Below are 13,160 nucleotides of genomic sequence, written 5' to 3' on the forward strand. Positions count from 1 at the left end.
ACCCAGGCCCCCTCACTCATCCAGATTGGAATCTTTGGGCTGTGGGGTGTAGGCATGAGTGTTTTGAACTCCCCCACATGATTCTGAGGTGCACCAAGGACTGCTAGCGAAGTTGCTGATTAAGGCCTCTGAGCTGTAAGAATTCTGTAACATGTTGAAATATGAGGCTGGTAATCATGCAGAGATGGTCAAAGAAATTAGATGTTTAGAAGCAAAAACATAAGCCCTTGTGTTTGGTTTTCACCAAGACTAGCTGAAGCCCCAGGAGTTTCAGGCCTTTGCCTTGTTTTCCCTTGTGGGCATTCTCTCATCCTGTTCAGGGCTATCTTCATTTTCATTCCTGAGCAGGGTGTTTAGTCTTAACAGGAAACAGTCTGTATAAATAAAGCATAGCTTTGCCAGGTTTTCTGGGATTAGAGGAATGGAAAAGAAAATGAACAGTCATCAAGTGCAGTGGAGGTGGGAGAGCTGCTAAGTCGTTTGCTAAGTGAAAGAGGCAGGATTTGAATCGGGGTCTGCTCTGCCCAAACACATGGGCTTACCATTAGATCAGATGGCTTGTCATGTGGCAGCAACTTTCTGTCATAATTTGGGATGTCAATTTGTGCCTATCAGTTGTTGTATTCATATTAATAACTTGCTATGGTAAATGCTGTTTCTTAGAGATACTCAGTAACCAAGACCAGCAGATCTGCACGTATTTGGAGGATAAGCTGCATATCTATGCTGAACTTGGGGAACTGAATGGCTTTGAAGATGTTCATCTAGAACCCCACCTCCTCATTCGACCTGACCCCGGAGAGCCTCCCCAGGCTGCCTCCTTGCTGGCAGCAGCACTGAAAGAAAGTGAGTTGCTTTGGAAGGGATGGTTTGTCCACTTCAGGAAACGTTTATTAAGCACCCACCAAGTGCCATGTGTTGGGGTCTCTGTGCTGAGGATACAGCAGCACAGGATAGAGTCCTTCCTTTATTACAACTTACGTTCTAGAAACAGTAAAATGTAAAGAAATAAAAATGTCAGGTTATACCAACGGACATGAAGAGATATGAAATAGGGCAAGGGGGTAGAGGGTAACAGAGTTGAGGTGGGTCTTTTGCAGATAGGGTGGGCAAGAAAGGCCTCTTTGATATGTAAGCAAACATGAAGAAAGTGAGGAGACCAAATGGTACCCTGGGAAAGAGTGTTCCAGACATAGGAAATAGCAGGTGCAAAGGCCCCGAGGCTGGTGAGTGCCAGGCTTGCTTGACAAATTGTAAGGAGGGTAGTGCAGATAAAGTGAGGTTTGGGAGTTGGGGAGTGGCAGGAAAGGAGTTAACTCCAGCTCTCAGATTCTGTGGACCAAAGAAAGGACTTTGCTCTTCATCCCAAGTGAGATGGGAAGCATTATGGATTTTAAATAGAGGAGGGAGGGACTCGACGTGTAAAAGGAACCCTCTGTGTGGAGAACAGGTTCTAAGGAGGCAAAGTATAGATCTTGGTAGTGACAAAGTTGAGGCCCTAAAGTGTGGCAGGTGGCAGCCAAGCTCAGAAAGACCTTTGGAAACAAAATGTTAAGGAGATGAGAGGTCATGGTAGTGGAAGGGTACGGTAGAACTGAAATTACTGAGGAATGGGCAGGGACAGAACTCGTGTCCATATGTGGGTCCGCAGGAGAGGCAGGTGAGAGGCGGACCTGCAGGTGGAGGGCAACAGGTTGGGGCAGCCAGGGCTGGGATCTGATGGCCGTGGCCCCAAAGGAGAAAGGCTAAGGGAGAGATGAGGATAATGGTCTAGCAGTGATGGCGGCGAGGAGGTGATGAAGTAGCCACCACCTGCATGAGGAGGCTGCAGCTGTGCAGACGAGGGGCTGGTAAGGTAGGGATCCCGGACGACTAAGCATCTCCCCCACATGTGTGCAGATGTGGCTTTAGGGCACACAGCCACGCCTGCTTGTGTGTGTGCTGTGTCCGGGGCCTCTTCCCAGCACAGCAGAGATGAGCAGTTCTGAGCATCTGTGTGGCTTGCAAACCCTGCAATAGCAACTGCCTGGTTGTTTGCAGAAGCTGAGTGCTGCTTTAGCATCTCGGAGCACTCAATGTGGGCGGGAACTGAGAAGTCAGGCTCAGCCTACTTTATCTCACAGTGGAGGAAAGCGCGGTCTTAAGAAGGGTGCAGGGTGTTTGCAGTGGGGCCGTGGACTGAGCTGTTCGTTCGCTGCACATCTGTCCCACATTCACCGAGCACCTGGCGTGGGCCTTGATGTTAAAGAGACAGCGATGTTTACATAAACTTTCCTTTCTTCCCTATCAGAAGCCTAGGCCTAGAGCAGAGGCGACAATCAGAGAGCGTTTTATGAATCAAATAGTTGCAAAGAGTGTTTTAGAACTGTGTGTCAGGTCCTCACAATTCTATTCACCCACATTCGATTTGAAGCCCTTTTATTGTAAACGAAGACTCGGTCTTCTTGGTGTGGTGTCTCCTAAGCACTCGTGAGAGCTTGATTCAAACATTGAGTCTCATCTTTGGAGAGTTTGATCCAGGAGGCCAAGATGAGAGTTGGGTCTCCGTATTTTTAAGGGCAAGTTTGGAAAAATCCTCTTTTGAAGAATAGCTAATATTTCTGAATAACAGCTTTAAAATTCCTAATGTCTGATAGCAAATTATATTAATTGAAGTCTAGAAATTTTTCTAGCATATTAATTTACTGAAAGTTGCCTTTGAGATCGTTTTATACATTGGGCTTTCGCTTTTTAATGTGCTAATTCCCTATTGCAAAATGATGCTGGAAGTATTGATTTCGATGGCAGATCCTCATACATTTTCTATAAAGGGTGATGGTAAATATTTTAGGCTTCTCAATCCTGCTGCCTCAAGGACCTATTCACTCGAGTACCCACAGGAGCAACCTTTCAAAGCAGAAAATCAACATTCAGCTCCTGGGCCATACAAAAACAAGCATAGGCCAGTGCAATTTGCCAGATACACGTCTATGTGCTCTTTGAATTTAATTTTGTTTTTTTGCTTCCTAGCGGAGAGTCTGCAAGTTGCTATGAAGGCCTGGCAGATGGGAGACGGGAGTCAGTCGTCGGAGGTTGGCGGCCCAGAGTCTGTCTCCAGCGAAGAGCTGGGCTCTGGCGCCCCAGGGCCACCCCCTGCCTGTAAGTGAAGACTCAAGCGCTGGCGGGGAGCCTGGTGTGGTGGCGTGCAATGAAAGCAAGGGCTCTTTCCCTGCTGGGAGGAGACTAAATGTGTTTTTTTAAATTAGAGAGGACTGATGAGAGCTGGTTTCCATACACTGGTGGCGCAGTGTTCAAAGGATAGGACCTTACAGAGGCTGGTGGGTGTCTCGCCCTTCCCTCAAACCGCTCCCTGATGTACTGCATACAATTTTGAAAGGACTCTTAAACCTTAAACCTAATTTGTTTTTTTAAAGAAGGATCTCTGCAGTCCGTTAGAGAACATGCCCTTAAACTTAATCACATGAGCATCATCTGAGAAAAACGTAGCTCAGAACCCTAAAATCAGTCTCTTTCCCACCTTCCCCTTCCCTACATGGTTTGGTTGTGTGGCCAAAGCAGAATTGCCAAGATTTTGATATGTGTTATACACTTTAATGTGGATCAAAATTTGTATTAAAGCTCCGGGGATTTAGCTCAGTGGCGCCATGCCTGCACAAGGTCCTGAGTTTGGGCCCCAGTGATGGAAGGGAGAATTACATTAAATCGCCATTTCAATGTATTTTATTTATTTATTGGCACTGGGGATTGAACTCTGGACCTTGCGCTTGCGAGGCAGGCAGTGGAACCACCGAGCTAAATTCCTGGCCCCTCAATATATTTTAAATACAGACTAATGAATTGGTTCAGGTCATTTCTTGGAACCCAATTATACTGTTGTATGTATAGTTTTAAGCCATAAAAGATTCAAAGATAATAAAGAGCATATTTTTCTCAAGGAGTGGTGATAAAAACCTTACTTTCAAAAGTTCCTGTATGCATATGATAAAACATCATCAGAAGCTAGGGCTTGGAAGATTGTATGATTTTATCATTTCTTTACCAACATCCCTTGGTCTCTATATGGTGGTTTTTTTAAATATTCTATACATTTCTTAAAACACCAATCATTATTTTCCCCTCTCAAGTTCTGCTTTATCTAATCTTGGGTTTCTATTTTCAGAATGTGCACATATGCTTTTCATTTCAGCACAGCCTGGATTCATCAGGGGAATCGTAGTGCCCTGGGTGATTTCCCTTTACAAGAAGAACCTCATTGTGCCATTGAGGAAGTTCTGTCTAAAAATACACATAGGGCTCCATGCATTCGTCCTCACCCCAAGGACAGCTGGGCAGGCTCCGCTCGGCCTGCAGCTGCTCAGAGCAACGGGACCTCCCCTCCTTCCTCCCTCCTTCAGGCCAGGCAGGCAGAGTTTTCTGTCTGCATCCACATCTTCTGTTGTTGGGACAGCTCCAAGGGGCCGCTAGAACCAGAGCAGCTCCATATCAGGGTGCAGGTAGAGGAGCTACAAGGGCAAGTGGTAGGGTCCTGTTCCTCCAAAGGCCTCTCTGTTCTGGGCTGGATTGGAATGTGGTGCCAGAAGAGGCCGATTCTCTTTATAAAGGTGCTAAGGGAGCAAGACTGTTCCCAAATGAAGGCCACAACTGAATGGGTCAGTTCTGCGATTGGCTTTAAGGGATGGGTCCTTACCTGTGAAGCCCAAGTCAGGCTGAGTTTTGAAGCCAAGCAGAGCCCTGTTCTCAGTCCCAGTGCACTTAATCTCGGGGATGAGTGCAGTGTAGCTTTGTGAAATTTGGTCTGCTGGAGACCTTCTCCTCCACTCTGGAATGGGCCATGGGGAGAGAGAACTTGATTCAGGCTCTGCTCTCTTATGGCAAGTCTGGCTTCTGCTCACCCTGGATTGTCCCCGTTTCTGTGAGGCAGGGAGAAGAGGAAGGGAGTGGCCGATGATAGGGTGATGCTTTCGGCATCTCTGTACGAGTTAGGAATGGCACCCAGAAGTGGAACCACTTTTTAAGTGACAGAAAAATTTCTATAAAAAGTCCCTTCATTTTCAGTGAGTACCCTGCACACAGTGAACTTGACTTTTAGCTATTATCATTTGAAGCAGTTTCTACTTCAACAATAAAACTTTGTTTTAAAAGACATCTTTGGAGTCCTAGACAACTCTTATTTTTCAAAGATATAAGTATTTCTGTTAATTTAAACAAAGAGAAAAACTATTTCCTTCACCAGAAATAAAATTTCAAGGGCTGGGGATTTAGCTCAGTGGTGCTACACCTACCTCACAAGCACAAGGTCCTTAATTCGATCCCCGGTACCAAAGAAAGTTTCAAGATGACACCGGATGAGGAAGTTTATAAATGTGTAAAGTGAATATCTTTCTCAGCAGGGTCCTGATTAGACAGGGTGAATGGGCTGTGAGAAGTCCAGTTTCCTCAGTGCAAGGTGGCATACTGTAAACTTCCACTGAGTTCACATGGGTATATAATCAATTCTTGCTAAGACTGAGATTTAATGAAATGAAACTTGTACTTGGTACTTAAAGATATTTCTGGATTTGTTTCTGTGTTTTCGTAGTTCAAATATGCAGTATTTACAGAATTTATGAGTTTACAGAATATGGAAGAAATGTGAGAAAAAGACACAGTTGGAAATGATGAGACAGTGGGATGGGTTCTCAGTTTGTTTGTGTGACCGAAGCCATAAAGCATTAGCCACTTGCAGCCTGTTCAGAATGATGTCTCCCTCCTGCCTTCCCCTGGCCCTAGTTACTGTCCGCTCCTCTCACACTGGCCCAGTGGAGCCTGGCACAGACCCGGCTCTGCCAATGGCCCCCAGTTTTGCTCAGCCTCAGCCGTGCCTGTTTCGCTGCCACCCTTCCATGAGGCTCTTTCCTATAAGTGGAAGTGAGATGGAGAATCTCCCCCCTTATACCGCAAACAGCACATGAAGGTGTAAGTACAAGAAAGAAGCAAGCACCAAGGCTGGGGGTTCGTTTATGCCATTTCTCAGTCTGGGGTCTGTTAGTGTGTAAGCTCCATGTGGGCAGGGACTGTAGACCTGATGCTCCTTTACGCCTGTGTACGGATGTTCAGTGTGTACTACTGGAGATGTTTCTTATTTCCAAGTGTGTGTCGGCTGTGTACAGAGGGTCCCCACTGGCTGGCTGACTTTTGATGTTGTCCTTTTTGTTTCTGTCTTAATGGTGTGCTTCCAGCACCAGTAACAGAAGGGACAGAAGGAAGAGGCTGTTGGGATATGGATCCCAGGACCCAGGGTGTGGTAACCGACTTGGCAGTCTCTGATGCAGGGGAGAAGGTATTGTTAACCATTTGTTAGTGAACATCCCTGGTTTCTTTGTATAATGCAATAGCCCTAGGTCCTGCTTTGTCAGTGACAGTGAGTGGAATGAAAGTGCTTTTCTGGATTGTTCTTGATTAATTTCAATATTCATATCTAAGCTTTCTAACACTTCTTCTTTAAATGTTCTTGTTCTTCCTATACGGTACAGGTGTAATCAAAGAAACAATTGAAAAGTTATTAAAAAAAGGTTGAAAACTCTTACATGTATATGTTGTCTGTGCTCTCTGGCTTCTGGGCTTTACTTTCCTCACTGCACACCTCCCCCTGTCCGCCTGGTACCTCTTGCTGAGAGGAGCTCTGGGCATCGGACAGAGTCATGTGGCACTAACATAGCTGAAGTTGTTTTGACTTTGAGATATCTTTTCTCTTTCTCCTTCCTTGACCTTCTATTCTTTTTCAATTGTTTTCCTGTCACCACTCACATTTTTACTACTTTTTATAGATTTTTTAATTCATGAGACTAACTTTTGCTTTCAAAAACAAGAGTATTCCAATTACCACTTCTTTTTCAACATGCTATATATATGGCTCATACCTCCTTTTAAAATTAAATACCTACAATTTCCTACTAACTTCAAGTGAAATTGTTAACTCATAAATAGGGAAAGAATAAAACTATGATTCTGGGAGGTGGCAAGTCAGCCTTCTCAGGGCTGTTTGGGGTTTGGGAATTTGGCTTTGTTTAGAATTGAATTAAGTCCATTACCAAATACTAAAATGTACCAATGTGTGTGTGTGTGTGTATGTGTGTGTGTGTGTGTGTGTGTATGAAACATATATCAGATCTTCTCTTATAGATGCAACATACTTTGCATATTATATTTTTTGTAAGCGTTACATATAGCAGAGAATCCAAGTCCAAGGATTAAGAAAATCCATGGACCAGACTGCTGTGTTCTTTTTAAACGTCATAAAAAGTGAATGTGGGAGTGCAATATTTTACCCTACTTATCCGATTGTAAGATTTATAACTTATTTGTCATACTCTTCCTGCTTTCTATGTTTTTAAAATTCAGACTTCACTTTTAAGTCTGAGGTTGGTAGTTTTCAACTTTTTTGGAAAAGAAAGCAAGTAAGCAAGTTGCTCAGTAATGGTTTTATCTTGGACGGAAAGCTGTGGTGAACCCAACCCCCAATTCAGACACAGGTGGATACATGAGACTGTCTAAATTTCTGTTTTAATCAACCTTTCTGGAAAGTTTGACCCTTAATAAGACATTTTGAAAAACTGAACAAACTGAGATATAGGAAAATATTACTTGAAATTAAACTTTTAAAAAGTGTGCCATAGATATTTGTCATTAGCTCCTTTAATAGGTTAAGACTAAAGCAAAGTTCTGAAAGAAACAAATCTGTGACCCAAACAGAAATCCTGTGTAAAACGCCAGATGCAGCTACACACTTAGACCACCAGGTGGCAGACCAACTCCATTAAAAAAGATAGTGTGCTCGCCCGGCCTTATGTTAAACCTACTGGTTCTTGGTACATGTATCTACATGTAGCACAATCCTACTCATTTCTACATGTCTAATTTTTATGGAGTATAAAAGTTAATACCATGCGGTCTCACCGCAAATGCAAGCATATGTCAATAGGCACGGACAGTATCAGAAGAAAACTGAGCACTCCAAAAACTCAGTACAAGCCAGGGAGTCTTAGTCCTGGTGTCTTCCAGAGGGTCGGACACAGATCTAGTGCTTTAAAGTTTATCTCCTTTTCAGCCTTTGTTCTTTCTCTATCCCAAGGACTTCTTAGGAATGAAATATTTAATTGTGACGGAAGAGGAAAAATGAAATCTAGGTAGCTCATTATCAGCCTGAACTAGTTGCATTTAGCTTAAGATGAGAGTTACATTATCAGGCTGACTGCCTCTTACAGCTTACGATGAGATCTGCTCAGACAAAAGCAAGCAGCATCGTGGAGGCTGCGGACTTGGAGGACTAGGAATGTGGCGATGGCCCATAGCACAAGGCGTGGGGTTTACGGTGGGTGATCGGTACTTATTTACCGATGGAGTGCCACCAGGTCCAGACCATTATTCACTTCTTAAGGGTTCACGGCATCCCGGGCATCACTTAGTTTTGCAGATATAGTATTGAATGCATCGATAAAGTCTCACTGCTCTGTAGCTCACATCAGAGTGAGAGAAGACAGACAATAAGTGATTAAACAAATGTATAATCCAATTCTGGTTTCTGAAAACCCTCAGAACCCACACGTTCCCTGCATGTGTGCTGTGAGAGAGACAAAATACTAAACACGGACCCATCCTTAGCAGCAGGTGGACCTGTGGCATCATTTGTGGGCTTTGCATTGGCCCATGAACTCCAGGTGCGGTAGGATCGGAGGAGTCCAGCTCAGTGTCCCCTGTGGGCTGTTTCTGGGTCCTTTTATTTTCTCAGTCACTGGCTAGTTGGTCATTATAAATCCCAGATGTTGAGACAGGGAGCTCGAGGCCTGGCTCTATGTCTCCTAGCCTCCAAATCCAGCTGCCAGGATGTAAGACATCAGCCTGGCCGGGGAGGCACCACTGCCTGGGCATATCCAGCTCCCTTAGAGTGTGCACATCTTCCTCACTGTCCCCCTCTGGTATGAAGGGGGTCCCTGTGGCCTCCCTGCTCTGCTCACCCCAGGTTTTCATGAGGGCAGCGCTCCCTGTCAAGTGGGTGTTGATCCCCACAGGGTCCTTTTCCAGGGAGGAGACAGAGAAACTGTGGATGAGGTCACTGAGTTTAGAGAGAGTGAGGATCACAGGCTGGGAGAACTAAGTGTAGCTTTGCAAAAGTAGAGTGGCTATTCATTTCCTTCTGCCTTTGTGTGTTGTAGGTGGACTGTAGAAATTTTCCAGGTTCTTCACAGTCAGAGGTGAGTGATGCTTGCTTTAAATATATCACCATCCTTTCTCAATTTGTGGCTAATGAGAGTTTTTTTTTTTTAATTTGACCCATGCAATCTTATTTTTCAGATTATACAAGCTATACAGAATTTAACTCGCCTCTTATATAGCCTGCAGGTAATGACCCTCCTCTAATGTTTGGCTTTGTGAATGTTTCTCCTCATGCTGTTCACTTGGATGATTCCCAGACTTTAAGAATCAGAATGTTTGAGAAGTAGTGAGTGACTTTAGAAGAATGCCAGTCCCCAAAGTGTAATTCCGCCTGATGAGTTGAACTTCACCTGGATTTGTAATCACGGGGCAACACCACTATTTGATTTACACCTTTCTTCTCAGAAACCATAAAGCAGTTCATATCTTTCAAAAGTAGTGACGATCATGCTCTGGCTTGATGTTCATGATGACACTCTCAGGTGAGTGTAGTGAGAAGCTTCATGTTTCTGGTGAAAACTTAAATTCACACCCACACTCTCCATTTCCATGTGTGGCCTTAGGCCTTAAGAGCAGTTGACACCTTCCTGCTTCTGTGCATTTACCACCCCACATCTTTCACGTCCCCCCTCTGTGGGGGCCCTGTGCTGAGGGCTGAGACCGTGAAAACAAATGGCCCCAGAGCCTGGCCTCGAGTGGCTTTTCATCTCTCAAGGAAAACGTCACCAGCTATTAGTCTATAAGCATGATTTTTAATGAACATATCATATTCAAGTTTATGGAATTTGTCAAACCCCGTATTCTTTACTTCTTGTAAAGTATCTTTATTTCTTGTATTATTAATCCTAGAAAATATGGACAGTCTTGTATGTCAATCCTTTTGACTTTAATGTTCCTTTTGACTGTGTCTGAATATTTCTTGGGCTAAACTACAAGAATTTGGGTTTTTTAGGTGTTTAATGAACATTGCAAAAATAATCAAATTAAATAAACTCTGTCCTCACTTTGAAAATGGGTCACGATGTCTGATTATTTTAATTTGTGCTTCTTTGGTTACTAGTGAGACTAAACTCTCTTCTCTCATTGGTCTATCATTCATTCATATTGCATATTTTATACCTTTTGAATATTAAGAGAAAATAGTCTGTTTTCATCAGGAAATGTAAAGTTGTGCTACACTGTGCTTTCTTATTTATCCTTCAACTGTATCAAAATGCTTTTGTCTGATGTTCTCATTATCATACGCCTATTCTTGTTTTATGACCACTCTCTTAAGTATTAAAACTTTGGATGATGTTGGGATATATGACAGCGTAGTCTCCTTTTATTATTTTTCTATGTATTACATAGTCTTTTTTTTTTTTTTTTTTTGAGTACCATGGATTGAACTCAGGTCCTTTTGCTTGCGAGGCAGGCAGTGGAACCACTGAGCTAAATCCCCAGCCCGAGTCTTTTACAAGAGCTTTTGGATCACTTTGTCAAATTTCTTACCTCTTGCCAAATGAAATGAAATAACAATAAAAATGATATTTTACTATAATTATAAACTAAATTAGAGACAATTGGCACTTTTTGCCATAGGCAGTTCTCCTACCTAAGAATATAGATCAGCTATCTCTTATGTTTTGTTGGGAAGATTTACAGTTGTCTTCTTACAGATAGTATGTACATTTACATGTGTAATTTCCCCAATGGTTATTATTTATATAAAAAAATTAATAGTTTTTATACATTTCTTTTGTAGCTGGCCAACTTCAGTAACCTTCATTTTTTATTTTAATAGTTTTTTCATTGATTCTTTAGAGTATTTCAGTTGGGAAATAAAAGTTGGAAAGTGATGGTATTATGGCTATTCTTCAGTAATTATATCAATTTCACTTTCTTGGTTTATTGCTTTAGCAAGAACTTCTGAAAATGTGATAACTAACAGTTGTTCCCAGTTTCACGGGAATGCCTTTAGTGTCTTTCATCAGATTTGCTGGTCTGAGGGAAATGTTCATGAAGATATATTTATCATTTAAAACCAATATGCTTTCCTTCAAATGTCAAAGTAGGAGGGATGCATGTAGTTGGAGCACAGTCCATTAACTCTTGGAGGTTGAAAACATCTAGCATCCTGGCTTTTGTTGCCTGATAAAAACACTCACATCACCTCTGTTCTTCAACCCTGAAGGCGGCTCTGTGTGAATTTTAGTTTCACAAAAGTCCAGTGACCTAAATGACCTAATTTTTGCAACACATTAGGTTGAAGCCACCTGGGAATATCAAAGTCTACAGTGGATTCTGTTAACTGAAGCTTTTGAGTTGGTCTGAGCTCTTAGGCTCTGGGAGATATCTGTTCACAGCAGTCATCTCCTTATAAATGGAGTCTTGTATGCACGCTTGAAGTTTTCGCGTAGCCATGTCAGAATTAGATGAAAATGAAATTGGATCCCTGTATTAGGAGAGGAGAATGAGAGAAGAAATAGAGACAAGGCAAAAAGGAAGACATAGAAGCATGCTAGCAAAATAAAGTGAAGAGAAGATGAGTTGGGAAGTGCTCAAAAAGTGTGATTCTCTGTTCTAAATATAAGTGTAAACTTTAAGTGTGGAAAAGAATATCCAATCTTCAGATTCTACCACTCTACCATGGAATATTCTAGAATGATCTCATTCCAAATGTTAACTAGGCATGAATTATTCTAATTATAATCTTTACATGCGAGTTATCAACTGCCTGTGTAATTTTGACATGTAAAATTTGAATTTTTGTTTGTTTTACCAAACTGTTGCCCTTAACTTATTGGAATTAGTAACAGTGTACAGTCTACCATATGCTCTGCCAGGCCAGCAGAATCCTGAGTGATTTCTAATTTATTATATGTTAATTATTTATATTTAGAAAGCACAGTAATTAGTACCTATTTTCGATGATAATCAATGTTTTCTATAACAACCTCTATAAACCATTAATCAAATATTCAAGTGAGCCTGGATGTTTGAAATTAATTTTCAAATTCAAAAAATATGTACTTTATTTCAAAAGATTCCAGTAAATACATTTTCAGCCTTATCTGAAATTGCATAAGAATTTAACTTCCTTTAACTTTCAGAAGTATACTAAACTTCTGACCTAACAAAGAATTGGTAGTCAAATCCATTTCTTTTCAACCTCTGTTACATGGACAGCAAGAAAAAATGTGAATTTACTCCTGGGAGAGTAGTGATTTTTTCATTCTGAGTCAAAGGGGACACACATACCCACTATGTGTCCATTTTCAGTTTGTCCCTTCTATATTTTTTGCACTTTAAATGGGAACTTTTAAAATTAAAAAGCTTCCAAGCATGTTCTAGGAGACTTTTTTTTTTTTCTTAGTGGCATCTTTCCAAATCTTGGCAATTATTTCCTGTGATGTTGCCAAACTTCTCATAGGCAGATACTGTGACTCAAAATGTTTTTTAATCTGTTTGGTAATGTCCCCTGGGATTTAGAGTATCTATTTTCTCTTAATCATTCCAGCCTCCTGTTAGCAATCTATTAAACAAATGAATTTCAGCTTAGTTTTTGATGCAGGTTCTTCCTGCTATAAATGCAAAACAGCAAAGAGGCCAGCTTTCGCCACTTATGTATCTCTTAAAAATAACATTTGCAGCTATTCTCTGACATTGTGTTATAAAAAGATCATTTACCAAAGTCTCCGAATAGTTGACTTATTTTTATGTCTTCATGAAAGCAACATTTGTATCCCCAACAATGTGTCTTTGGGGTCTCAAAGGATATCCTTAGGTTTATATTGATCCTTAAATTCCCGTGAATTATTGCCTGGGGAGACTTCAGGAAGACAATGAGATAGGGAGCAAGAGTAGAGTCTTGTCTTGTGATTCTGTGTTGTGAGTTCTTACTCAGGTCCTACTTAAATAGTAATCAATTGCCAGCAACTAGTAGTCTCATTTCCCAAAGAGATGAGTACAATCAGCCTTCACTAGAT

The 13,160-nt window shown here is 41.8% G+C and overlaps 1 protein-coding gene across 6 annotated transcripts in view; it reads left to right on the forward strand.

Annotated features, from left to right (window-relative positions):
• Arhgef28 (Rho guanine nucleotide exchange factor 28) overlaps positions 1–13,160 on the forward strand; it is a 300,102-nt gene that overhangs the window by 254,295 nt on the left and 32,647 nt on the right. For 4 of the 6 annotated variants that reach the window (XM_010635168.3, XM_010635173.3, XM_033761426.1 and 1 more), the window contains 5 exons: positions 664–846; positions 3,010–3,138; positions 6,207–6,319; positions 9,192–9,230; positions 9,331–9,378. In XM_010635168.3, coding sequence (XP_010633470.1) covers positions 664–846; positions 3,010–3,138; positions 6,207–6,319; positions 9,192–9,230; positions 9,331–9,378 — 512 coding nt within the window. The remainder of the gene's footprint in view (positions 1–663; positions 847–3,009; positions 3,139–6,206; positions 6,320–9,191; positions 9,231–9,330; positions 9,379–13,160) is intronic. The other 2 variants (XM_033761423.1, XM_010635174.3) reach the window with 1 other exon arrangement.

This window comes from Fukomys damarensis, unplaced genomic scaffold, assembly GCF_012274545.1.
Source record: "Fukomys damarensis isolate Sample0158 unplaced genomic scaffold, DMR_v1.0_HiC HiC_scaffold_1, whole genome shotgun sequence".
In the NCBI taxonomy this organism is placed as follows: Eukaryota; Metazoa; Chordata; class Mammalia; order Rodentia; family Bathyergidae; genus Fukomys; species Fukomys damarensis.